Source organism: Leucoraja erinacea, chromosome 18 (assembly GCF_028641065.1).
Source record: "Leucoraja erinacea ecotype New England chromosome 18, Leri_hhj_1, whole genome shotgun sequence".
Lineage (NCBI taxonomy): Eukaryota > Metazoa > Chordata > Chondrichthyes > Rajiformes > Rajidae > Leucoraja > Leucoraja erinaceus.
Window position 1 is genome coordinate 22,892,015 of NC_073394.1, and position 27,364 is coordinate 22,919,378.

The 27,364-nt window shown below is 43.8% G+C and overlaps 1 protein-coding gene across 1 annotated transcript; it reads left to right on the top strand.

Annotated features, from left to right (window-relative positions):
• Positions 1 to 672: 672 nt before the first annotated feature.
• spty2d1 (SPT2 chromatin protein domain containing 1) lies at positions 673 to 27,364 on the top strand. The gene is made up of 6 exons (XM_055649560.1): positions 673 to 894; positions 10,924 to 11,038; positions 14,031 to 15,623; positions 19,438 to 19,603; positions 23,736 to 23,813; positions 26,128 to 27,364. Exons 1-6 carry the CDS (start codon positions 835 to 837, stop codon positions 26,216 to 26,218), a joined length of 2,103 nt encoding a protein of 700 aa, XP_055505535.1. The 5' UTR covers positions 673 to 834; the 3' UTR covers positions 26,219 to 27,364.

Genomic DNA, 27,364 nt, shown 5'->3' on the forward strand with positions numbered 1-27,364 from the left:
ACTGTCAGTGTTCATGTTGATCCAATCTAGCTTCCGATCCAGTCAATAAACCTGCAATCCTGTGCTTTGGTTAAAAAAGCAAGATATTTCATAACTCTTGAAATATCCATGGATTGGTTAAGTTAGCGATGACCCTATAATATCTTTGCAGATGTTCAATTAGATATAATTTTGTAATACCTTTGTAACACCTTTAAATTAATTAATTAAAAGATAAGTTTTTATGTCCATATGTTGGTTAAGATATGGATAACCCTGCAAAACCTGAACATTTAGTTATATTGGCAATACTACCGTAATGTCTGTACCCTAGTTAACAATGGTCTATTGAATTTCATACCTCTAGTTTCCCTCTCCCCGACTCTCAGGCTGAAGTAGGGTTCTGACCCAAAATGTCACCTATTCTTTTTCTCCAAAAATGCTGCCTGACCCACTGAGTTACTCGAGCATTTTGTGTCATATCCGTGGTGACATGTGTGTGTAGCTCAGGGTGTACCTGTAACATGTGTGTAGCTCAGTGTGTGCCTGAGATGTGTGTGTGTGTACCTTTGAGGTGTATACCTCAGGCTGTATCTGTAACGCGGACACTCGGCCCATCTCCCTGTCCCTGTCGCCAGCGCTGACGGTGACATCTCGGGTCACGTGACGGCGCAGCGGCTGCCGGAAGTGAGGCCGGGCTTGCCGGAAGTAACAGGTCTCCCGCAGGCCGAGTAGCCCAAAGATACCCAAAGCCTGAGCTGGAGCCGGGGAGCCGGGCTCTCCCCGTAACTGGTGGCGCCGCGGACCCGAGCTTTGCCTGCAAGTGGTGGCGCCGCCGACGCCGACCCGGCCGCCATGGACTTCGGCAGCGTCATCAGTAAAGCATCCGAGAACAAGGTTGATGGCCAGATCCGGGTAAGTGGCCGCCTGCAATCTCCTCGCACAGGCCCGGGGAACGGCGTCACCCCCAGTGATCGCTCCCCGGGGGAGGCCCCATGCCGGATGTAGCCGCGTCTCGTTCTCCATGCCCTGCTGCTCACTGAGAACCTGGCAACAGTTACATTGCATCCGTTAAACACCCCATGGGGATACATTGAGCCTTCTACCCCAGGGAGAGTTGCATTGCACCCTTTACTACAGGGACAGTTGTATTGCGCCCTTTAAGCAGCCCAGGGAGAGTAGCATTGCACCCTTTACCCCAGGGAGAGTTGCATTGCACCCTTTACCCCAGGGAGAGTTGCATTGCACCCTTTCCACCAGGGAGAGTAGCATTGCACCCTTTACCCCAGGGAGAGTTGCATTGCACCCTTTACCCCAGGGAGAGTTGCATTGCACCCTTTACCCCAGGGAGAATTGCATTGCACCCTTTCCACCAGGGACAGTTGCATTGCAACCTTTACCCGTGGGGCGGTTGCATTGCACCCTTTAAGCACCCCAGGGAGAGTTGCATTGTACCCTTTAAATGTGCTGGGAAGACTTGCATTGTACACTTCGAATGTCTTAGGAAGAGTTGCATTGGACGATCCAGCCACTGACAGACCCTGGGAAAAGTTCTAATGCAGCCTTGACTGCAGGGAGAGTTACATTGCAGTCTTTAACTACTCCAGCTACACACAGGCATGTAGAGTGTAGTTATTCCAACCTTTAACCACTCCAGCCAGTCACAGGCCCAGGTAGAGTTGCATTGCACCCTTTAAACAATCATGGGGAGAGTGGTATTCCAACTTTTAAACACCCCAGCTACTGACAGGCCTCACTGATAATTAGATTACATCTTTAAAACACCCCAGTCACTACAGGCCCAGGAAGAGGTACTTTGCGTCCTTTAAGCTCCTGAACATCATGACATAGATTCAAGAAGATAGCTTTCATCTTCCATCACCAACCTTGGTAGGAAAAAGTAAGAATATATCCTGAAATCACGCTGCTAACTTTGGTTGAATTATTGTGTGGACTTTTTGAATGAGCTTGGTAAATATCTCTCACCACTTTGACGTTGAATCTCAGTGTACTAGCTTCGTTAGGAAATTGGCTGATATGTAAGTATCAAGAGGAGGGTAATTGTTGAGACATGACTAATGATATACTGTAAGGAGCTTTGGTGGAGAAGCATGTATTATATTTATCTATGATACCGGCAGTAGGATCATAACTTTCCATAGATATGAATTCATATTTGAGATTATAAAGAATGTCTATGGAGGATTGAAGTAAACAGCCTGTTCCCTGTAATGAATGGAGTTAAAATGTAGGAAGCCTGTCTCCTGCAGAACAAGTGACCAAATTTGTCCACATATCCACTGTCATTATGGCTTGTACTGAATTTAGAATTCCAAAATAAGTTTGTTTTATTCTTTTAGCCAATTGTTTGCATTAACACAAACATTTTGCCAAAACCATAGATAAACTACAGATGCTAGTTTACAAAAAAAACACAGTGCTGGAGAAGGGTCCTGACCAAACAGCATCCATCAGTCCCCCAGATATTCTGCCGGACTCGCTGAGTTACCCCAACACTTTGTAACTTCACCCCCGCCCCGGCTAAAATCCCGTTTGATTGAAGGAAGCTTGAACAATATTGATGCCTATGGGAAGGTTTGTGGGAATAGAAATCTGGAAGTAGAGATTGAAATGAAGCAGGATGTAATTTGGCTCTTGTCTGCCAGTTGAAAAAGAGTTGCCCTACAGGTCATAGCTGTACAAGTGGATGTCCAACTGCTTTTAAATTTGATCAGAGCTTTGATTTCCATGTCCTGTTCAGTTTGGGGTCCACCTCCCTTGGGTGGGTTAAAAAAGAGATTCCTCATCTCTTTAATGCTTCTATCATTTCCATTTGACTGTCCTCTGGTTTTAGAAAAGGGAAATATGTTCTTTCTCTTTGAAGACCATCATAGTCTATCAATTTTTTCCTATTATCTAAATGTTTATGTTTTGGCATTTTTGCAAATCTCTCCTGTTCTTCTTGCCTTTCTTGCATTGTGAGACTGGAAGCAGTGTGACTCGAAGTAATGTGAGACTGTTATGTAAGTAGTGTGGTATAGACACAAAGTGCTGGAGTAACTCAGTGTATCAGCCCGCATCTGTCGAGATAAAGGATGGGTGACGTTTCGGGTCGGGACACTTTATCGAACCTGAATCTGAAGAAGAGTCCTGCCCTGAAACGTCGCATCCTTTTTTCTCCAGAGATGCAGCCTGACCCGCTTAGTTACTCCTGCACTTTGATCCATCTTCAGTATTTACCAGCATCTGCCATTTCTTTCTACACTTAGTGTGGTATACATTTCTGGCTTAACCACCTTGCTCTTGTACTATATGCCTCAGTGAATAAAGGAAAACATTTTGTGTCTTTATAATCTTACCTGCCCTTGTACCTTTATATATGAACTATGAACATACTCTAATGCACCCCCTAGTTCTCCTTGCCTCTCCTTCCATTCATTGTGCATTTCCTCAGCTGGGAGTGAATTTTCTATGTGACACCTCCCTCTGTTCCCGTCTCTATATTTGCAGTCCTAAAATTAGCTATTTGTCTTGGTGGTTATTTTTGACTCACGAGGACAGAAATTTTGGGCGGAGATGGGTGGGGCTGTTGATCTATTTCCTTGCTTTTTTTACTTGACTTTAGAGATACAGTGTGCAAAGAGGCGCTTTGGCCCACTGAATGTGTCGACCAACTATCACCCCCCACACTAGCGCTATCCTACACACTAGGAGCAATTTACATTTTACAGAAGCCAGTTAACCTACAAACCTGTACATCTTTGGAGTGTGGGAAGAAACCGGAGCACCTGATATAAACTCACATGGTCACAGTTATAAACTCTGTACTGACAGCACCCGCAGTCAGGATCAAAACTGGGTCTCTGGTGCTGTATGGCAGCAACTCTACCGCTGCACCATTGTGCCACCCTATACGATATTCATATATGATATTTCCAATTCGTTATTGGGAAGTTTTCATGGGCCTTAGTTAATTATAGTTGGAGAATAGGACTGGGATTTGCAACTGATTTTTTTTTTACCTTGTTAATACATACCTGTGCTTTTGAAAGGAGAGATAAGAAAAATGTGCCACATGTGCAGTTTATTTCTGGAGCAGATCTTGAACTGTGACTGCATAAATATGCTATGTTTTTAGCTGGCGCAGGTGGTTGCATCAGGTGGGGGTTGATGTACGTTTTCAGTGTGAACATGTAGTACTTCAGTAATTCTGTAAATAAAATATAGTATAAAATGACTGCAATATCCTTTTTACTACGTAAATATCCATCGTATGAGGCAACTGCCCATGATGAAGGATTATCTTTGGTGCGATTGCTGAATATTTGATAAATTGTGAAGTTTTCCATTAATTAGCCTGTGGAATATTTCATCTAACCACACTGTAAATATGCTTTTCCCAAGTCGTGCATCTATTTTTAGGAACTTTGGTGTATTAAAATATGTGTGGCAGTAGATTTCCCCTCTGACTGCTTTTGTACCAATATGGCATACGCCTTGCACAAATTGTACATGTTCCTCTTGTATTCATGTGTCAGTGCAGTGTCGGGGTTGTGCTGTCCTGTTGACACTGTGTATTGGGTGAAATTATTTGTTCTTTTACATTTCACCATGGGCTAAGAAGGCAACCACGGAACTGAGTGCAAGACGAGGGTAGTATTTTGAGAAATTACATAGCTCTTCAAAGTGTTAGTTGTGGGATTTATGAATTCACTGGTATTTTTGCCTGCAAAGCAACTGCAGCATTTTAAATGCATTTGTACATTGTTAGTACAAAGTTCATGTTTTCTAACATTACCACTTTGTTTCTAACTATTCATTATTCACTTTGAAAATGGTTCATAGATTGGTTCAAAAATTCAGGATAGATTTGCACTGTGGAATCCTATTTTGGAACTGTTGAAATTTCAAATTTCACCAAATGGTTTTATGGTTGCATGAGATTCAACTTGTTCTATAATTGTGGGACTCAGCACATTGCTTTTGCACAGGGCTTACAGCTGCTATTCTTCTCAAGGAGGTTTAAACAAAGCAACAAAGTAATTATGCAAAATCTTCATCCACCTTAGATTTGCAGTAGATCCATTACCTGTCACTGTCTACATCTATTTTAAAGTGAACAAGGAAAAAAAACACCTGCGATTTGAGGTATTTTCAGTTTAATGTTGATGAAACCTGAGATATGCAAAATTATTCCAATATAGGGTCTTAGATAATATTTCTCCTAAGATCCTTATCCCATTTAATATTTTTTCAAAGTATAAGAAACTATATCAAAGCTGACTCGAGTATAAAGGGCCTGTCCCACAAGCATGCGTTTGCATGCGTCTAGCGTGACCAAACGTGGTGGCTTGAGGCATACGGCCTCGTGTGGCCGGTCCCACTTCCAACCGCGGAGGCGTATGGAGTTGTGCAGGGCTGGTGACGTCATCGCGCAACGGTACGCCAGCCAGTGACGTCATTGCGCGTTGAGACGTTGCGTGCGCCCGTCGAGGCGCTGCATACGGCCTCAATGTGGCTGCGGGCAGTGCAAGTTTTTTGGAGCCCCGAGCGATGTCGCGACCAGCCCCGCACAACTTCATACACCTCCGCCAATCTAAGTGGGACCGGCCCTGCGAGGCCATACGCCTCAAGTGACCACGTTTGGTCACGCTAGACGCATGCTATCGCATGCTGGTGGGACAGGCCCTTAAGAATTTACTTTTGTATATTTTGATGGTGAGTAATTTGTTGATAGAACATGGAAAAGTGCAGCTATGCTTGTGCTGAGCATGATGTCAAGAGAACCTAGTCTCATCCGCAGATGATCCATATCCCTCCATTTCCTACAAATTAATGTACCTACCTCAAAGCCTCTTAAACGCCACGATTGTATCTGTCTCCACCACCACCCAGTCATTGCACTCCAGGCACCTCCCACCCTCTTTTTAAACTTGCTCTGCATATCTGCTTTAAAGTTTGCCCCTTTCACCTTAAAACAGTGCTGTCTAGCATTTGATGCATGATTTTTATGCAGCAAATGATAAACCCATTGGCAAAGTGCTGAGTTCAGGAAGATTTAAACACAATTATAACCCTTCCTTGCACTCAAACAAATGTAGTCTTCTTCTTGAGTGAACTGCAACCCTAGGCCTTCAGTCACAGTATACGGGCACCTTGTGTTTTATACAGAGGTTACGCTCTTGATAATCAAAGTGCATAAATCAAACACATTCCAGGCACCAACACAACTACGCTGCCATAAGGTACCTGGCATACTTTTGAGCTCATTATTAAAAAAATAGGAGCATGTGAATTAAACTTCAGAAGTAATTAGTCAAGCGCGTAATCTAAATATGCATAAAATATAAGGTGTCTCTATAAATATCTTTACATTGTTAGGTGGTATCAGCGAAAGAAGTACTATAAGACTGTAGATAACATCATTGCTAACGACACATAAAGCAAAATTACATGTTACATAGACTGAAACAGTTCTTCACATCTGCAGAGCACACCAGAATTAAATAGAGACAAGGTTCCTGGTATCTGGTTAAATCACTCCAAAATGCAAATTAGTTTATTACAGTGTCCAAAAGTATAATATATTTGTGTAACGATGTAAACCCACAAATAGCATTTTTGAACTCTGGTGGAATCCCCTGCACAGTATGAACGATACCTATTATTCAAATTTAATGTCAGCAATTTAAAATTTCCAAATGCTTGTGTCTAATCAAAGGCTGGCTGCCAATGGAAATACTGGTTATTTTGATGAGAGGTCAAATATCAGAGACACATTTGACAATTAACAGGAAAAAAAGGAAAATAGAATTCTTTTGTCACTAATCTGACACTAATCCCATTTTGTTGTTAGTATATTTCCATTAATTTCACCCAGATTCTACTTGCGCCTTTTAATTCTTAATCAAAACTTTTAGAATGATTTACCCTGTCTGTGAGGGAAATTTTTCTTACACTCCTAATTTCCTCCTCAAGTATACGCTTTCTTCCCTTCTACTCAAAGGATTCACTTGATCCTACCTGCCGATAATTGACACGTGCCTCATCCTCCCTGACCAGACCCTGAATATTTATGACCGTTTCCACATCACAGATGCTCCAAGGCAATCCATGTGGCCTGCCATTATAGGAGCTGCAGCTAGGCACACTTCCCACAAGTGTGGTCACCAGGAAAATTGGAACTGTCCCTGAGTGTTAGTTTAGTTTAGAGATACAGTGTGGAAACGGGCCCTATTGCCCACCGAGTCCACGCTGACCAGCGATCCCTGCCAACTAGCACACACATTACACAATAGGGACCATTTTACAATTTTTACCAAGCCAATTAACCTACAAGCCTGCACGTCTTTGGAGGGTGGAAAGAAACAGTGGAACTAGTAGGACAACTGGGGTGGGGGAGAGAGAAGGGATGCAGGAGTTACTTGAAATTAGAGAAATCAATATTTATGCAGTTGGGTTGTAAGCTGCCCAAGCAAAATGTGAGGTGCTGTTCCTCTGATTTAGGTGTTGCCTCACTCTGACAGTGGAGGAGGCCCAGGACAGAAAGGTTAGTATGGGAAGGGGAGTTAAAATGTTTGGCAACCAGGAGATTGCGCAGGCAAACTGTTCGTTCAGCGAAATGGTTGCCAAGTCTGCGATTGGTCTCGTCGAAATAGGAGCTAGCACAGGGAGCACTGGCTGCAGTAGATGATGTTGGAGGAGATGCAAGTAAACCTCTGCCTCACCTGAAAGGACTGTTGGAGTGCCTGGATAAAGTTGAGGGAGGAGCTTGAACCTGGATCATTAGAGCTGAGGGGTTGCAGCTTCATCATGCATCACCGTTGTCTCACCCAGCATGTCACTTGCTGCCATGTTCACAGTCTCAATTCCAAAACCCAAACTTTATATCATTTAATGCCACTCTATTTGCTTCAAGTGTAGTTTCCAAAATGCTAATATCTTGGGCTGAGTGCCACAGCCTATTGATGTCTTGAAATCCAATCAAAATGTGTGCAGGCACCGTATCTGATGTCTGTGCAATAAGTTTAATACCTTGTACGCAGGAGATGTCAACCCTTTGCCTTGGATAAATGTGTCACAGCTAGTGATGAGTGAACAAGTAACATTGATTACATGTCAGAACTAACCCCTTGGGTGCAATACTGCATCAGAAAATACAAACACCTGAACATAGCTCTGTATACAAGAGGATTTTGTGCACAGAAATAATCTTGATTCATTGTCTTCAGTTTTTTTTAATTGACAGCAGCTTGGAAACAGGCCCTTCGGCCCATCGAGTCCATTCCAACCAGTGATCACTCCTTTACACTCGTTCTATGTTATTCCACTTTTGCATTTACTTCCTACACACTAGGGGCAATTTGCAGAGGCCGATTAACGTCCAAATGTTCTCTGGAGTTACTCCTGCACTTTGTGTCGTTTTGTTGTAAACCAGCATCCACAGTTCCTTATTTTTACGTGCTATTTTAGATGCTGTGTTCACCCTCAGTTTGAGCTGGAGGTGATTTGAGGAAAGAAAGTTCTTGCAGCGATTACTGACAACCCAAATCAATGAAAAAACATTTCTGCTAAAGATTTATTAATTCAGTTTACACAAAGAATGGGTATCTGTGCCCGTGGTAACGTAGTAAAAAACAGCTCTTTGAAGAATGAGGAAGGAACGCGAGAAGAAATGTGCTGAAACGTTTAATAAACAGAGTTTGAGATTCCCAGTGGCAGATAAATAGTCTAGTTTACAGCACAAGTATGCTCAGGTTAGCCTTTATTTGAGAATTGTTCACTTTTTAAGCTAGTATTGATTATCTCTGAGGAAACCAGCTAAAAATTAAAAAATGACTTGCACAAGTCCAAACACAACAAGAAAGCTCAGTGTACTATTTCTGCATGTAACAAGAGATTAAAATAAATGAGGCATGATGCACAAAACCTTTAAAATTGAACTATCAGACAATGCAGAAATTTTACGATGACAACCAAGGTTTCTAATTAAAGGGCCTTTGGCTAAATCCAAAACCCTACACAAATTCTTCAGCTCCTTCAAAGGTTTCAGCCTGTCACCTCAGTTTCCTTTCACAAAAAATAGTTACAATGCAATTTGCCTACTAATGCCTAGTCCAACACAACCTTGAGTTGAGATCCTTCTTCAGACTGAAATGTCACCTATCTATGTTCATCAGGGATGCTGCCTGGTGAACTGCTGCGTTACTCAAGGACTCTGTGTCTTTTTAATCATAAATAGTATTGTGATTTGAAATCAATGATAGGCAATTTTTTCCCATGATTAACCGTCAAAGTTGATTGCCTCTCACCTATGCCAAAAAATTTATACCATAAGACATGGGAGCAGAATTAGGCCATTCAGCCCATCAAGTCTATTCTGCCATTCAATTATGGCTGATCTATTTTTCTCTCTCAACCCCTTTCTCCTGCCTTCTCCCCGTAACCTTTGATATCCTTACTAATGAAAAACCTATCAATTTCTGCCTTTAAAAAATGCACAATTTCTTGACCTCCACAGCCATCTGTGGCAATGAATTCTATGTACAATAAAAGACTTTAATACTTTAAGAATAAGGAGTAAGCCATTTAGAACGGAGACGAGGAAACACTTTTTCTCACAGAGAGTATTGAGTCTGTGGAATTCTCTGCCTCAGAGGGCAGTGGAGGCGGGTTCTCTGGATGCATTCAAGAGAGAGTTAGCTAGGACTCTTAAAAATAGTGGAGTCAGGGGATAAAGGGAGAAAGCAGGAACGGGGTACTGATTGGGGATGATCAGCCCTGATCACATTGAATGGCGGTGCTGGCTCGAAGGGCCAAATGGCCTACTCCTGCGTCTATTGTCTATTGTTTATTTGCCAACTCTGGCTAAACCACCCCCCTCTGACCTGGATTCTTGCTATTTTTCACAAATTCCTGTTGTAAGAAATTGTATCTCAGGCACATCTTGTATTTCAAAACTCTTAGCAAGCTCATTGTAAATTGTTTTTGTGGTGCAGTAGCTGTGCTGTTGCTTGGTGAAATCTTGCAATGATCTTTGCACAACCAAGTTCCACAACTAGTAAATAAAAACTAATTTGTTTCTGGTGGTAAATATTATAAAAAGGATTGTGTTGTTAAATGTACAACTTGGAGGAATTTGATTCAATCTTGTGGGTGTACCTGCCTCCACCAGTCCCCTCTTCCAGCTTTCTCCCCCCCTACCGCAATCAGTCTGAAGTGGAGTCCCAGCTCTTAACTAGCATATTCAGTTCCTTTATCTCCAACCATAATATTTGACTATTTGAATAGTCAATTTAACAGGGCAATAGAGCAATTTTCCCAACTCTTTGAATTATTACTGCTGCTTCATATCTCTGACTAATGTTTGCTAAATCAGCAGAGATTGAGTAATGAACCCTGGTCTGCCTGTCTTTGTCTTTGAGTGTACAAAGAACAATGCAGCACTGGAACAAGACCTCCGGCCCACAATGTCAGTGTCGAACCAGATGCCGTTAAACTAATATTCTCTGTCTACATGTGATCCATATCCCTCCATTCCCCGCATATCCATGTGCCTATCTAAACTTCTCTTGGTACCAATATCGTATTGGCCTCCACCACCACCAATGGCAGCGCGTTCTAGACACCTACCACTCTCAGTGTAAAAATAACTGCACCACACAACCATCTTTTAAATTTTGCCTCTCGCCTTAAAACTATGCCCTCAAGTCTTTGATATTTCAACCTGGGGGGAAAAAGGTTCTAACTGTCTACCCTATTTAGCTGTATCATTTTACAAATATTCAATCTCTCAGCCTTGATGCTCCAGAGAACAATCCAAACAAGCTATAAGCATCTGGAACAACTATTTTACTTGCATTTCTACATATTATAACAGTCATCTTTTACTAAAGGTTCGAGTGAACAAATTACATATGGTTTATTTTGTTCTTTGTTCAACAGAAGCGTTACAGCTTGTCAGTGAAACCTCCAAAGAAGAGCGAACAATCGAAAATAGTTCCATCTTCAGCCGTGCAGGCCTTTCTCAAACGCAAGGAGCAGGAGCTGAAGAAAAAAGGTACAGCAGTTAAAAAGAATGTTGATGTACAGTTTTGTGAGATGTGTCTCGCTTTCTTTTACAGTTTTTGTCTGCAAGAATTTCTAGACCTGAAACGTGTGATAGAGGGCATAAGTAACAACACCTTGAATGCTGCCTATCAGTGATAGATGTCTGTACCTCGCGAACACTTGCCAGGCTTTGTCCTGTCCCCACCTCTCTTCCAGCTATCTCTCCCCCACCACTAAAGTCTGAAGAAGGATCCCGACCCGAAACATCACCTATCCATGTTCTCCAGAGATGCTGCAAAACCCGCCGAGTTACTCAAGCACTTTGGGTCTTTTTTTGTATAGCATGTGCAGTTCCTTTGTTCCCAATATATTATTTATCTACCGATCAGTTTATATTCAATTTCTCATTTACTTTGTCCCTAATAACAGATTTTAGAAACTTCCCCAGATGCAATGATAGGTCTAATTCCTTATAGGGGAAGTTACTAGAATCTATTATTAGGGACCAAGTAAATGAGCAATTGAATATAAACATCATTAGGTAAATATTATGGTTGGAGACAAAGGAACTGAAGATGCTTGTTAAGAGCTGGGACCCCACTTCAGACTGATTGTGGTAGGGGGGAGAAAGCTGGAAGAGGAGACTGGTGGAGGCAGGTACACCCACAAGATTGAAAAAAGATTTAGAGAAGCACAAAGTATAGAACACTGCAGATAGAATAGAATAGAATGCCTTTTATTGTCATTCAAACAGCTTGCTTTTGAACGAAAGAACAAAAAAAACCCAAGACCCACACTTAACACAGTTTACATAAACATCCATCACAGTGGATCTCCAACACCTCCTCACTGTGATGGATGGCAAAGTCTTATCTCTTCCCTTTGTTCTTCTCCCGTGGTCCAGCAGTCCAACTGCAGCGTTGAGGCGAACTGGGGCTCCCGATGTTAAGTCCTGTGGCTGTTTAAGCCACGGCGGGCGACATTAGGCCCCGCTCCATGTCCTTTAAACCCGGCGTTTTCCAGCGGGAGAAGTTGCCGTTGCGGGAGCTCCGAAAAGCGGTCTCCCACTAGGGACCTGGAGCTCCCGATGTTACCGTCCACAGGGCCTGCAGCCGGAGCTTCCGAAGCCCCGAAGTCGGGTCGCAGCCGAGCACCACCACAGCTCTCTCCACTCCGAAGACGGCCAGCTCCGCGTTGTCAGGTCCGCAGGCTCCGCGACTGGAGCCCTTAGGTTGGCAGCCGGCTCCACGATGTTAGGCCCAACGACAACGGAGACCTGACAAGGAAAAAGTCGACAAGGAAACAGCTAAAGAAAAATAATAAAAACTAGGGTCAAGACATACATTTAACGAGACAAAAATTTAAAAAAGACGGACTGTAGTTGAGCCACTGCCGATAGGCTCCACCACACCAGATCGCATGCTGGTCAGTGGAATTCTAATAGTTAGATACTTGATGGTGAGCATCGACATGGTGAGTCAAAGGCCAGTTTCTCCGCTGTCTGACTGATAAATGTTTTAGAATTAATGGATTTTGATTTAGAGTGATAAAGTGCGGAAGCAGGCATTTCGGCCCATCGAGTCCGTGCCGACCAGCGATCTCCCCGTACATTAGCACTATTCTAGACACTAGCGACAACTTACAGAAACCAATTAACCTACAAACCTGCACGTCTTTGTGATGTTGGAGGAAACCAGAGCACTCGGAGAAAACCCACGAGGTCCCAGGGAGATCATACAAACTCTGTAGAGGCAGCACAGTCAGGATCAAACCCGGGTCTGTAGCACAGTAAGGCAGCAATTCTACTGCTGCACACTGTGCCACCTTGTGTTGTTTTGTAAATGATTGGCTGAGCCTTCCACCAACGCCTCCCTACAGTTTCTCAAATATAGAGACACAAGGTGTTAGTTTACAAAAAAAAGGCACAGTGCTGGAGTAATTCAGTGTTTAAGAAAGAACTGCAGATGGTGGAAAAATCGAAGATAGACAAAAATTTGGAGAAACTCAGCGGGTGAGGCAGCATCGATGGAGCGAAGGAATGGGTAACGTTTCGGGTCGAGACCCTTCTTCAGACTGATGTGGGGGTGGGGGAGGGGGACGGGAAGAAGAAAGGAAGAGGCGGAGACAGTAGGCTTTGGGAGAGCTGGGAAGGAAGGAGAAAGCATGGACTACCTGAAATTGGAGAAGTCAATGTTCATACTGCTGGGGTGTAAATTACCCAAGCGAAATATGAGGTGCTGCTCCTCTAATTTGCGGTGAGACTCATTCTGGCCATGGAGGCGGCCCAGGACAGAAAGGTCGGAATGGGAGGGGGAGTTGAAATACTGAGCCACCGGGTGATCAGGTTGGTTAATGCGAACTGAGCGGAGGTGTTCGCCAAGCCTATGCTTGGTCTCACCGTTGTAGAGCAGTTGACACCAAGAACAGCGGATGCAATAGATGAGGTTGGAGGAGGTGCAAGTGAACCTCTGCCTCACCTGGAAAGACTGCTTCAGGGGGGAGGTAAAGCGACAAGTGTTACATTTCCTGTGGTTGCAAGGGAAAGCACCAGAGGTAATTCAATGAATCAGGCAGCATTTCTTGAGATGAATACAAAATGCTGGAGTAACTCAGCGGGTCAGGCAGCATCTCTGGAGAAAAGGAATAGGTGACGTTTCGGGTCGAGACTCTTCAGACAGAGTCAGGGGAGAGAGAAACTTAAGAGGTCTGATGAAAAGATTCCGAACAAATCAGAGCCAGCACTAATCACCAAGGAAACATGGAGCCAATCGGGACCTTTCTTCAGGTTAAAGCAAGATCCCGAACTGAACTCAAACATCATATATCCATATCCTCCAGAGATGCTGCCTGACCCGCTGAGTTACTCCAGCACTGTCTTTTTTGTTTCTTGATTATAGTTGGGGAGATCTTCCATGGTTAGATGTACAAAAAAATGCTTCTCTATAATACCATCAGTTTCGTTGTATTTATGCCTAACCTGTATCTTTTTTTCTATCATGTAGATTTGGTAGAACAGCAGCGGAAAGAGGTACTACTAGCAAAGCGAGTGGAACTAAAGCATGATCGTAAAGCCAGAGCCATGGCGACTCGGACTAAAGACAATTTCAGAGGTTACAATGGTATTCCCATGGAGCAGAAAGGCAAAAGAAGAGCTGATGATGATGAGGGAAAGGAACAAAGAATGGATGACAGCAGTGAGGAGTACTATGATAGGGAGCAGGTGGAGGATGAAATGTCAGAAACTGCTGATTCTGATGGTTCGGGAGAATTTGTAGAGCAATTGGATGAGATATCAGATAATCAGCATTACAGAAAGCCTGAGGTTGCATTTAAACAGCTGAAACGCCCGCATCGAGAGCCCGAGAAACCAATGAAGGAGCCCAAGAGAGCGTATAAAGAACCAGACATAGTGACAAAAGTGCCAGAACAAGCTCATAAAAAGGCAAGCAAGTCCCAAGTCCCAAAGAAACCACCCATGAACTTCACAGATCTCCTAAAGCTGGCTGAAAAGAAACAGTTTGAGCCAGTAGAGCTTAAACCCGTTAAAAAAGTGGAGGAGAAGCTACATACTGCGGAGGAACTGAAAGAACTTGAGTTTCTAGAGCGCAAACGGCAAAAGCAGAACGACAAAATGAAATCTGAAAAGGTGGTCACATTTTCACAACCAGTCAGCTCGTCAAAAAAAGAACCGTCAATTAAAGGCAGTAAAAGCACAAACTTGGCGCAAGGAGAGAAAAGTACTGTATCCAGAAACAATAACTCGGTGTCTGCCAACAATATTAGCAAAAATCCCAAAACTTCATCTGGTGAAAGATTACCTTCTTCAGCATCTCACAAGGCACCCACACAAGAGAAGTCCAGATTAGGCAGTGGCTGTCCCACCTCCAAAACGTCTGGGAAAACTGCAGTAAATGTCTCTGCCAAATCTGGAAATAGCTCCCAAGTACCAAGCAAAGGATTAAAACCTGGATCGAATGGAAGCCACTCTGCATTGTCTTCAAAACACACCCAGAAAAAAATCAGTAAACCGACATCAACTGGAAAAGCTGACAATGCTTCCACAAGACACGAAAGGACAGAGTCTTCAAATCCGTTGCACTCCAGAAGTGCAAGTAGTTCAGCTCCTGAACGACACAAAGCTTCCTCTGGCTTTAACCAAAAGCAAGCAAGCAGTGCAAGCCACTTGGCCCAAATGCAATCGAGCAGCTCGGGCCACTCTAGGGCCAACAGTGCAAGTAATTGCAAGCCTTCTCGTGCAGGAGCCTCGGACTCCACACGGCTGAAAGAAAAGAGCAGCTTGGGCACCCCAAAGCGTAACCCTGGGTCTCTGCAATCAAAGAGCACTAATGCCTCAGGATCGATACAACCGAGAAACACTGGATCGATGAGACCTGAAAATACTTTGCCTGTGCCCATGAGACATGGGAGCGCTCCAAATTCTGGGGTGGCACGACCTGGAGAATTGAAGCCCAAATGTACTGTGGTATCAGAGACTATATCATCAAAGAACTTTCTTTCAAGGCCCAGCAATGGACCGGTCATCAATAGGAGACCGCCACCACCACCAGGGTACAGGCCAATGATGCACCCACCAGGTATGAGATAAAAAACATGCAATTGTAAATTTTAAAGATATGTTTTACGTATTTTATGGCCTAGAAGGTCGAAGGTGGAAAACAAGAACCTTAGCAACCCCAATGTGAATCATCCTCCCATCAGGTTGCGCCACACCAGGATACAGGCGCCACCAGGGGTTCTTTTCTCTCTAAGAGCTTGTACAAATTCTTTCTGAGAGGGAATAGATCCTGTAGACGACCGAATCTTTTGCTTTTTCCAGAGCTTTCTTCTTCTTCTTCCTTGTTTGTCTTGTTCTTCTCCTTTCTTTTCTCCTTTCTGTCCCCTTTTTTATTTCTTCTTTCCTCTTTCTTCTTCTTGCTTCTTCTTGTTCTTTATTTTCTTTTTCTTTTTTTCTGCTTTTCTTTCTTATTTTCTTTTTTTATCCTTCTTTTCCTTGGCTTTTCTTCTTCCGCTCTTCTTCCCTTTCTTCTTCTTCTTTTCGTTCGTTTCTTTCTTCTTTCGTTCTTTTTCTTCTTCTTTTCTCTTCCCCCCCTTTTTTTTCTTCTCTTTCTTCTTCTTTTCCTTTGTTTCTTTCGTTTTTTTCTTCTTCTTTTTTTTTTCTCCTTTCTTTCTTTCTTTTCCTCTTCTTTTTTCAGGTATGTTTGTGGAGGGGGTTTCTTCTTGACTACGGAATCTGCCCAAAACTGCATGATGATCACCACCCAACTTTCTCTTTTTTTCACCACCTTTTATCCGTCCTTTTTTTCTCCAGATCTTTTCTTCCCACTCGCTCTCTCTTCCTTCTTGCCTCTTCTCGTTCTTCTTCTTTCTTCTTCTTCTTGCCCCTCTCCACCCTCATTCCCCTCTCCTCTCTTAGACTTTTGACTTTCTCTTTCTGTCTCCCCCGTTTCTCTCTTATTCTTCTTCTTTCCTTCTCCTTTCTTTTTCCTTCCCAAGTCTCTCTCCCCTCCTCTTCTCCCCTGACTCCCTCCTCTCTCTCCTCCTTTCTCTCCTCCTCGCCCTCTCTCCTCTCTCTTTCCCCTTGCTTTCCTCTGTTCTTGCTTCTCTCTCCCCCTTTACGTCTCGCTCACCCGCTTTTTCTCTCCACCTCCTCTCTTCTCTGTGCCCTTATCTCTTTTACCTCTCGACCCATGCAATTGTAAATTTTAAAGATATGTTTTACGTATTTTATGGCCTAGAAGGTCGAAGGTGGAAAACAAGAACCTTAGCAACCCCAATGTGAATCCCATCCCACACTGTCTTGGCAAGCAAGTTGCCAGCACCCGTGGGCCTGAGGTTTAGGGAGAGGTTGAGTAGTCTAGGTCTCTATTCCTTGGAACGCAGGGGGATGAGGGGTGCTCTAATAGAGGTGTACAAAATCCTGAGAGGGATAGATCGGGTAGACGTACAGAGTCTTTTGCCCAGAGCAGAAGAATTGAGAACCAGAGGACATGGGTTTGTGAGGGGGGAAAGATTGAATAGGAATCTAAGTGGTAACTTGTTCACACAAACCATGGGGGGTGGGGGGTATGGAACGAGGAGCTGGAGGAGGTAGTTAAGGCAGGAATTGAAATCCCCATCCTTCCCCTCCCCCCCCCCCCCCCCCCCCCCCGTCCCCTTCCACCAATATTTCTTCCCATAGGTTCACATTTAATGCATTTTCTATCCTTATCTCTGTATCTCACACCTTTTATCCTTCCATCTCAGTCCTTTGTCCAGCAGTCAAAAAAATCCCTGCATCTGTATCCACCTTTGTCATGCCCCCACCTCTCTTCCAGCTTTCTGCCCCCACCCATACCCTCCCACTACAGTCGGACCGAAGAAGGTTCCTGTCCTGAAAAGTCGCGGCACAGCAGTAGAGTTGCTGCCTTATAGCGCCCGAAATCCAGGGTTTGATCCTGACCTCGGGTGCTGTCTGTATGTAGTTGTCCATTCTCCCTGTGACCGTGTGGGTTTTCTCTGAGTGCTCCAGTTTCCTCCCACCCTCCAAAGACATACAGGTTTGTAGGTTGGTAGACACAAAATGCTGGAGAAACTCAGCGGGTGAGGCAGCATCTATGGAGAGAAGGAATTGGTGAAGTTCCGGATCAACACCCGAGACCCGAAGAAGGGTCTCGACCCGAAATGTCGCCAATTCCTTCTCTCCACAGATGCTGCCTCACCCACTGAGTTTCTCCAGCATTTTGTGTCTACCTTCGATTTTACCAGTACAGGTGCACAACCTTTTATCCGGTGTTCCAGAAACCGAAAAGCTCCGAAAACCGGCCATTTTTTCCAGATGTCGTCTGCGCACCAAAGCTCGCGTTTGGCGCCAAACCTGACCCAAAACGACCCACTGTCAACCCAGGTCTGTACTACTGTAGCGGCTGCCTCCTCCCTGGAGACCGGGAGACGCTTAAACATCTGTAAATCATTGCTTAAATGTTAGTCAGTTAGTTCGGAGGGCTTTTTCTGTGAAGGGGGGTGAAGGGGTAAACTTGAATTCTTAGTCCCCTACCTGGTCGGAGAGGCGGGGAGCGGTCAATGCCTTACCGGGTCGCTGTGCAGTAAGCTCCGCAGCGCTGTGGCCGGTGGGGCCGCGGGCGACGCCGGTTGTAGCTCCGACCCCGGCAACTCTACCCCTGGCTGCGTGGCGCTCCAAATCCAGCGCGGCCCGCAGCCGGACGCCCCAGCTCCGCACCAGCGGGGTGCGGGCAATGCCTTACCGGGTCGCCGTGCGGCAAGCTCCGGAGCGCTGTGGCCGCCGACACACAACATCGCGGAGCGTCGCTGGATTTGGAGCCGCGCAGCCAGGGGTAGAGTTGCCGGGGTCGGAGCTCCAACTGGCGCCGCCCGCGGCCGGACGGAGCCCCCAGCTCCGCGGCTCCAAATCCAGCGACGCTCCGCGATGTTGGAAGAAGGCGGCCACAGCGCTCCGGAGCTTGCCGCACGGCGACCCGGTAAGGCATTGCCCGCACCCCGCTGGTGCGGAGCTGGGGCGTCCGGCCGCGGGCGGCGCTGGATTTGGAGCGCCACGCAGCCAGGGGTAGAGTTGCCGGGGTCGGAGCTACAACCGGCGTCGCCCGCGGCCGGACGGAGCCCCCAGCTCCGCGAGGTTGGGAGTCGCCGACCAGGTAGGTAGGGGACTAAGAATTAAAGTTTCCCCCTTCACCCCTACACCACCACCACCACATAAAATCCCTCCAAACTAACTGACTAACATTTATGCAATGATTCTCCCGGTCTCCGGGGAGGAGGCAGCTGCTCCAGACTTTTCAAGCCGCCCGCGCTACCTACCTAATCTACGCTAAAAATCTTCCATTCTGAAATCCGAAAATGTCCGAAATCCGACAAGTGTCTGGTCCCAAGGCTTTCGGATAAAAGGTTGTGCACCTGTATCTGCAATTCTTTCTTAAACAGATTTGTAGGTTAATTGGTGTCGGTATAATTGTAAATTGTCCCTAATGTGTAGGATTGTGCTAGTGTATGGGGTGATCGCTGATCGGCGTGGACTTGGTGGGCTGAAGAGCCTGTTTTCAAGCTGTATCGCTGGTCTAAAATCACCTATCCATGTTCTCCAGAGATGCTGCCTAACCCGAGTTACTCCATCACTTTGTGTCTTTTATTTTGTAAACCAGCATCTGCAGTTCCTTGTGCCTAGATCTTTATTGTTCTATTGCGATCCTTGGCAACATTGAAATGTTACATCTGAAGACCTGGGGAATGATTATAATATCTTCACTGCAAAATGTCACTGACTTGAGAGATGCTGTGTTCTCATGACTGAGTGGTAGTGTATGGTTTGTATTTGTTAATTGGCCATTAGCGAATGGATTTGCGATATATTACAATGATTTGGGTTCTATGCCACAGGACGCCCTCCAAGGCCACCTGGTCCAATATCCTACAAACGAAGACTGGACGATGACGATGATGAGGAATACGACTCAGAAATGGATGATTTTATTGACGATGCTGGAGCATCACAAGATGAAATCTCAAAGCACATCAAGGAGATCTTTGGATATGACCGATCCAAGTAAGCTAACTTTTCTTGTGGAGCAAGTGACCTTGCTGGGTAGTGAGACTTAGGCTATCTTGTATAGAAAATCCAGATCACTGAATTAAACCTTAAAAATGGACAGTCAGGGTGCTAATAGGAAGTTGTTTTTTATCCACCCTCTATTTCACTCCAAAGAAGGGTCCTTAAATGACCCGAACATCACTCACCCTTTTTCTCCCGAGATGCTGCTCAACCCGCCGAATTAATCCAGCACTTTGTTTCTGTTTTTGGTATAAACCAGCATCTGCAGTTCTTTGTTTCTATATTTTAACACGAGTTGCGAACCTGCTACTATTTTGCAGCAAACTGAGTGAAATACCATTGAAAACCCTAAAATTAATCTTCCTATTCATAGATTGGTGTTAAATCTATTAAGAGCATTTGAAAGCGCCGGGCCTTTACTCGCTGGAGTTTAGAAGGATGAGGGGGCATCTCATTGAACCCTACTAAATATTGAATGGCCCAGATAGAGTGGATGTGGATAGGATGATTCCAGTAGTGGGAGAGTCTAGGACCAGAGGGCGCAGTCTCTGAATAAAAGGGTGTACCTTTAGAATGGAGATGAGAAGGAATTTCTTTAGCCAGAGGGTGGTGAATCTGTGGAATTCATTGCCACAGACAGCTGCGAAGGCCATCGTTTTTAAAGCATAGATAATATGTTCTGATTAGTAAGGGTGGCAAAGGTTATGGGACGAAGGAAGGAGAATGTGGTTGAGGGGGGAAAAGTAGATCAGCCACGATTGAATGGCAGAATGGACTCGATGGGCTGAATGCCCTAATTCTGCTCCAATGTCTTAAAAATGGATCCAAGGCACATGGAAACTTTAGATAAAGATACAGTATCTACTCAAGAATATCCTTTCTCCACAATAACCACAAATAACTAAAGAATGCTTAGTTGGCTCCAAATCTGTGATGGGTTTGCACACAAGCCTGGTAGCATGAGAATACTGCAATTAAACTGTGTCCCTGGGCTACTACAAAAGATAAAAGGTTTCCTGGTTGTTTCTCTGGGCCATCTACTGGAGGGAAGGTACAGACATCAACTTTCAGGATTTCGTCCGAAGATGCAATACTGGAATCTTGAAAAATACGAAGTGCTGGAAGAACTTGGTGGCTCAGCCAGCAGCATTGGAGGGAATGGACAAAAGGATCCCAACCCAAAACGATGGCTTTCCATTCCCTCCACAGGTGCTTCCTGACATGTTAACGTCCTACAGCCCTTTGTGTTTTACTCAGAATTTGGGATGATGCTGATACCCATAATACTAGATTAACCTGGCCCAAGACAGAAGAGGTAAAGGGGAAGGGAGGGCTGAAGAAATTAAATGGTGTGGCTCTTTAATGAGATATGGAAAATAGGAAAATATAATTTATCAAGAATGGGGTTGAGAGGGAAAGATAGATCAGCCATGATTGAAAGGCAGAGTAGACTTGTTGGGCTGAATGGTCTAATTCTGTTGCTAGAACTTATGAACTTCTAGTGCCGCCTCTTGCCTCCCTTTTCTGATTCGTTAACTTCTATTCTTGTAAGGTACTCCAAATTTAGTCCAACTGTTTGTCCCACCTTTATTCTGTTCTATGTTCTTGGATTTAGTTGGAGAGGAAATGTACATATTGTTGATCTTACTGTTTTTTATTCTTTCATTTAAAAATCTTAATAATCTAAGAAACCCTGAGACTTGACTTGTTAATGCCTGTTCCATGGTCTAAATTTATATAATCTTAGAACTGAAAGTGCTATTTTTCTGAAAGCAAAATATTGCTCGTATGGAAATTTTTGAATTCCCCAGCAGGTTAGAGTTAGTGTTTTACGTCACTGAACTTTACATTTTCTTGCAGCACCCCTCTCAAGCAATATTTTATTCCTTATCTTCCCCAATTTTATTCCGCTAAATTGGTTTCAGCTATTAATCATATTCCATCTTTCTTAGAATTACTATCGAATCACCACAAATTATACCTGGAATTCTATCTGCTTCAATCTTTACAGATGCCTCATGTCCTGACTATTTCTAGTATTTTTGAATACTTCCCAGTATTGTAGGGTAATAACTAAATATCCTAATGTGATATTTCAAAATCCACGTATAGGTGAAACATTTTAATCATACTCCTTTTTTTGAAGCAGCATAACAGTGGAAAAGGAAGAGAAAATGATTAGGCATTTTTGTTCTTTGTTCATAGATCTTTATTTTGTCTCCATTTTGGGTAACCATGGAGGCTGGACTGTGATATGGTTATTTATTTGTCTGGTGTGCGGCAACATTTGAATAGCAAGGTGGACTTTCCTTCCAATATGTCTGTGTAATATATAACTATTAATAATATCTTTATTTAATATTCATCATTGATATTGAGTTATGTGGTAAGTGGGCAAACTCTAGGGCAGTGCAGCGGTAGAATTGCTGCCTTAAGTGCCAGAGACCCGGTTCAATCCTGACGATGGGTACTGGCAGTACAGAGTTTGTACATTCTCCCTGTGACCGCATGGATTTTCTCCAGGTGCTCTAATTTCCTCTCTCACTCTAAATGTACAGGTTTATAGGCTAATTGGCTTTGGTAAATTTGTAAATTGTTCCTACCGTGTAGGATAGTGTTAGTGTAGTGGGTGATCACTGGTCGGCATGGTTTTGGTGGGCCGAAGGGCTGGTTTGCGTGCTGTATCTCCAGAGTCTAAAGTAAAGTCTAAAGACTTGTTCTTTAAGTTGAGTGGGCAAAAGTCTTGCTTGGTGATATCCGTATCATACCTGAACTCGCCATGAAGTAAATTTATTTTTGAGTAAGGATCCATTTTGAACAGACTGATTTATTTGAGAGGCTATACAGTGATAATCTTTGCAGAGCTGAAGTTTGTAATGCAGGAGGGTTGGGAACAGGAAATCAAGGTCTTTACTCGGCATCTAACCCACTTTGTTATCTGATCACTCAGTAGAGCAATAGAGGATTTGTGCTTGAACGTTTTGCACTCGTGCCTCAACATTAACTTTTAACAAAATACTTTGGGATTAAATCTTTATCAAACAAGTTTCTTGAGAATAAAAGTGCAGTAAACCCTTGTCTAACAGACCCCTTCATAACGGAATTTGACTCAAGAGGACGGACCTGCCTACATCATCCCAGCTCCACCACCTCCCAAGCCCCAGCTTCCAACGCCAGCCCCAGCTCGCACAGCAAGCCTTTCTTCATCCATTGCACCGTCCAGTTGACGCAGCTGTTGTTGCAGCTCACATTATAGCCCCTGGGGCCAGATCGCTGCCGCCGACAAAACACACTCTGTCACTATGGGGCTCCCTCCCCTCTCACCTACTGCTGTTGCTGCTTTCTGCTTGTTGCCGATTTGTTAGATGCCTCCTCCTCCTGTGGCTCTGTCCGTGCGGCCTCCCTGGCATCTGCCGGCATTCTCCGCCTTGGAAAATGTCAGCGTATGCCGGGGTGAAGGTGGAGGAAGGGGGCAGCAGGGGAGGAGGGAGGAGGGACTAAACAAGGCGAGGAGGAGTAGAGACGGTGATGGAGCAGTGAGTGGACAAAGTGACAGCCGAACAGGAAGAAGCTGCAGCTGGTGAGAGGAAAGGGAACCCTGTGGTGATCAAGCACGTCCTGTCAGTGGAAGCGACCCAAAGAAGGTGTTGTCCCCAAAGGCTACAATGTGAGCCCCAACAGTCTTGTCAACCAGACCATGTGGTAGCCGGTGAAAAAAGGCTCGCTGGTGCAGATCAGCAGCATCTATGCCTAGTTTTCAGGTGAAATGACACAAGGTGTTGAATGGACCACGCAGATTGAATCAGTCTGAAGAAGTGTCCCGCCGTCACCTGACAATGTTCTCCAGCAATGATGCCTGACCCGCTGAGTTTACGCCAGCATTTTGTGTATAAACCATTATCTGCCTGAGGTGGCAGTACTGGTTGAAATAAAATGCTGATTCTGATTAACATAATGTTCCATTCCCCCTCATGTAATAAAAGATGGTTATAGATATGCAGCAAAACATACAGATACAATAAACGTACCTGCCCATATCCTCTTTCCACAGCTAAGTTATTGAAATGTTTTGATGAAGAATTGGGCCCCTGTGAGGTAACTGCCTCGACCTCCTTCTGTGTTTCAGGTACAGGGATGAAAGTGATTATGCTTTGCGATCTATTGAAAGCAGCTGGAAGGAACAGCAGAAGGAGGAAGCCAAAAGGTAAACATGTGTGGATATTACCTGGAGGAGATTTTATATTTTGTATATCTCTGTATATTTAGTCCATCGGGATGACGGCCATGTCACTCATGACATAACCTTACAATTAGACATGGCATCAGACCATGTCCTGACAATTTCCCTCTTCTCCAAGACACGGTGCCTTGCTAAAACTGATCTTGAGTACCAGTTACTCTTCCTTCATTTGCTCTACAGTCCCTAGTTTAGCATAAACTCGACCAGATATATAACTGCTTTGAAGAAGATCACTATCTCCACACTTGTGGCAAACCTCTGGATAGCAGCTTAGTTTATTGTCATGTGTACCGAGGTACAGTGAAAACCTTTTGTTGCATGCTAAGCAGTCAGCAGAAAAACAATACATGATTATAATTGAGCTATCCAGAGTGTACAGATACATGATAAAGGGAATAGCATTTAGTGCAAGATTAAAGATAGTCCAAGGGTCTCCAGTGAGGCAGATAGTAGCTCAGGACCGCCCTCTAGTTGGTGATAAGATGGTTCAGTTGCCTGATAACAGCTTGAAAGAAACTGTCCCTGAATCTGGAGGTGTGCGTTTTTCACACTTCTGTACCTCTTGCCTGATGGGAGAGGGGAGAAGAGGGAGTGACTGGGGTGAGACTCGGCCTTGATTATGCTGGTACCCTTGCAAAGGCAGCATGAAGTGTAAATGGAGTTAGTGGAAGGGAGGTTGGATTGTGCAATGGGCTGTGTCACAATTCTCTGCAATTTCTTACGATCTTGGATGGAGCTGTTTGCAAACCTCTCTGTTGCATCCCGATAAAATGCTTTCTACGGTTCTATCTGTCGATGTTGGTGAGAGTTGAAGACGTGCTGAATTTCCTAATCCTTCTTCTTAAGGAAATAGATGTGATGGTGTGCATTCTTGGCCATTGCTTCAATATGTGTGGCCCAGGACAAGGTATTGGTGATATTTACGTGTAAGTTTGTATTGCCATTACCTTGGTTTTTATAGTGTAGATCCAGGAACAACTAATACAGCAATGAGAAGGGGGATAATTAGTCATTCAGGCTTGATGGTATATTAGGTTCTGCAAGACCTTTAGGAAAATCTGAGGATTTGTTTTTGTTATGCATATAACAAATGAATTAAGAATGCTTAACGCAAATTTAATCTCTTGATTCATTTGGCATGGACGGGGTGGGCAGTCAGAACCTTTTTCCCCAGGGTGGAAATGTCCAGCACTAGAGGTGAGAAGGGGAAAGCTTAATGGAAATGTGCGAGGCAAGTTTTTTTTTAAGAATGGTGAGGGCCTGGACTGCATTGCCAAGGGTGGTGGTGGAAGCTGATACAGTAGTGGTGTTTAAGAATAGGCACATGGAAGTGCAAGGAATAGAGGGATATGGATCATGTACAGGCAGATGACATCAGTTTAGCTTGCCATCATGTTCGGCACAGACATTGTTCCTGTATGTGGTACCATTATGAGGTTACATTTCTCTTTAGGCTTTATGCTAAAATAAATTTCTAAATTGTAGATGAGGATGACGTATAATATCAGTATTGTCAGGTTTATTGCGGAATGAGTATCTGAAAAACTGCTTACTCTATTGGCTGTAGACAAAAATGCTGGATAAACTCAGCAGGTGAAGCAGCATCTGTGGAGCGAAGGAAATGGGCAACGTTTCGGGCCGAAACCCTTCAGAAGGTCTGAAGAAGGGTTTCAGCCTGAAATGTTGCCTATTTCCTTCGCTCCATAGATGCTGCTTCACCTGCTGAGTTTCTCCAGCATTTTTGTCTACCTTTGATTTTCCAGCATCTGGAGTTCCTTCTTAAACATTTACTATACTGGCTATTTGTTTTAATATGTCACTTGACATTTAAGCAAAGCAAACTGATGAGACTAATTTGTCTGTCATTCCTATAAATATGGATGCTGGAGAATCTAGAAGATGGGGAGAAGGTGAAAGCTCTTAAAATATGTGTTCACAGTGGTGAAGCGGTAGAGTTGCTGCCTTATAGCTCCAGAGAAGCGTGTTCAATCCTGACTACGAGTGCTGTCTGTACGGAGTTTGTACATTCTCCCTGTGACTGCATGGGTTTTCTCCGGGTGCTTCGATTTCCTCTTGCACTCCAAAGATGTACAGGTTTGTAGGTTAATTGGCTTCTGTAAATTGTAATTGTCCCAAGTGTGTAGGGTAGTGTTAGTGTAAGGGGTGATCACTGGTCGATGTGGATTCGATGAGCCGAAGGGCCTGTTTTCACACTATCTCTAAAAGCCTAAAAGTAAAAGTATATTGCTTATAAAACATGAACTACCTTCTTTTGCAGCTTGCGTTTGGGTATAATGGAGGATGCGGAAGAACTGAGAAAAGAGGAGGAACTAAGAAAGAGGATGAAATCTAAGAAAAATGCGTCTTAGTTCATTGAAGACATTTCGGCATATTTATATATTATATTTATATTTAAAAACTCTGTTTGTATTTGAGGTAATATGCACTAAAGTAAGGTATTTACTTTATAAACCATGGAGCTCGTAATTGACCAATTGAGAAGTTAAATTAGCATTAAAGAAAGCAATGGTGATAGTGAAAGTAATTTTACATAATTAATTGGTGCGTCGCCACGTTTTTCTCCTGTTCCTATCTAATGTGTTAGATAAGGTGTTCTTTTAGTTTGAGCCATAAATTTTAATTGTGACCCAGGCCTTGATAGCTCCAACATATTAATTTGTCACTAATAACGTTTATCACATTGCAGATTTAAGGGCGTAAACCCTTGCACGCTGTGACATGCACCAAGTAGCATCTACATCCTGGTTGATCTATAATGTGTCCCTTTTTCATTTTGCTTCCGGCGAAGGGTAGTGCAGTAGATTGGAAATTACCTTTTTGCCCATGAGTTTATAGCTCAAATCACTGATGATGTGTTAAATTTGCAGTTGCATTTGGTGAAACCCCAAAGCGCCTGAACTTGGGGAAAATATTAAAATAATCCAAATCTATTATTCAACCTGCAGTAACTCGCACTTCCATTTGTGGCCACGAAATAGACTTTGTATAATCTAATTTATTTTTCGGTGCCATGCCATCTGCCGCATTCTTCAGCAAGGAAATTCTTCCACGTTTCCTTTCATCTCTTAATTTAACTTAATTACATTTCTGTGTCCTCTGATCCGAATCCTCTACTTTTGCGTGGTTTGAGTGGGGGGGGGGGTTGAGACTAAAGCAAAAGACACTTTGTTACAGCAGCTGTGTAGATTGTATGTGCTGCACCCAAGTGTGTCATACCTCCCTTGGAAGTACCAGAATCTGACATTGGGTGCCTAAAGTTGAAAACATTTCAATTTGCCTTGATTATGACAGTATTTTTTCATGAAAATAACATACTCAATAATGTCTGTGCAATTTATTTGAACCTGCATCTTGCATTAGAGCAAAAATTGAAGATCACAGTTTAAAAAAAATACTGATATAGATTTTGTAAGCTTTTTGATGAGAAAAATGCAAGTACAGATGCATTAAATATAATTGATATTCTGTACAATAAATTTTTATTACATAATTTA

What these genes read in the sequence shown, in the direction of transcription:
- spty2d1 (XM_055649560.1), top strand. Translation starts at nt 835, where the DNA reads ATGGACTTCGGCAGCGTCATCAGTAAAGCATCCGAGAACAAGGTTGAT. An exon ending in TTTGGATATGACCGATCCAA is followed by an intron (nt 19,604 to 23,735) that starts GTAAGCTAACTT and finishes TCTGTGTTTCAG; the next exon opens with GTACAGGGATGAAAGTGATT. An exon ending in CAGAAGGAGGAAGCCAAAAG is followed by an intron (nt 23,814 to 26,127) that starts GTAAACATGTGT and finishes CTTCTTTTGCAG; the next exon opens with CTTGCGTTTGGGTATAATGG.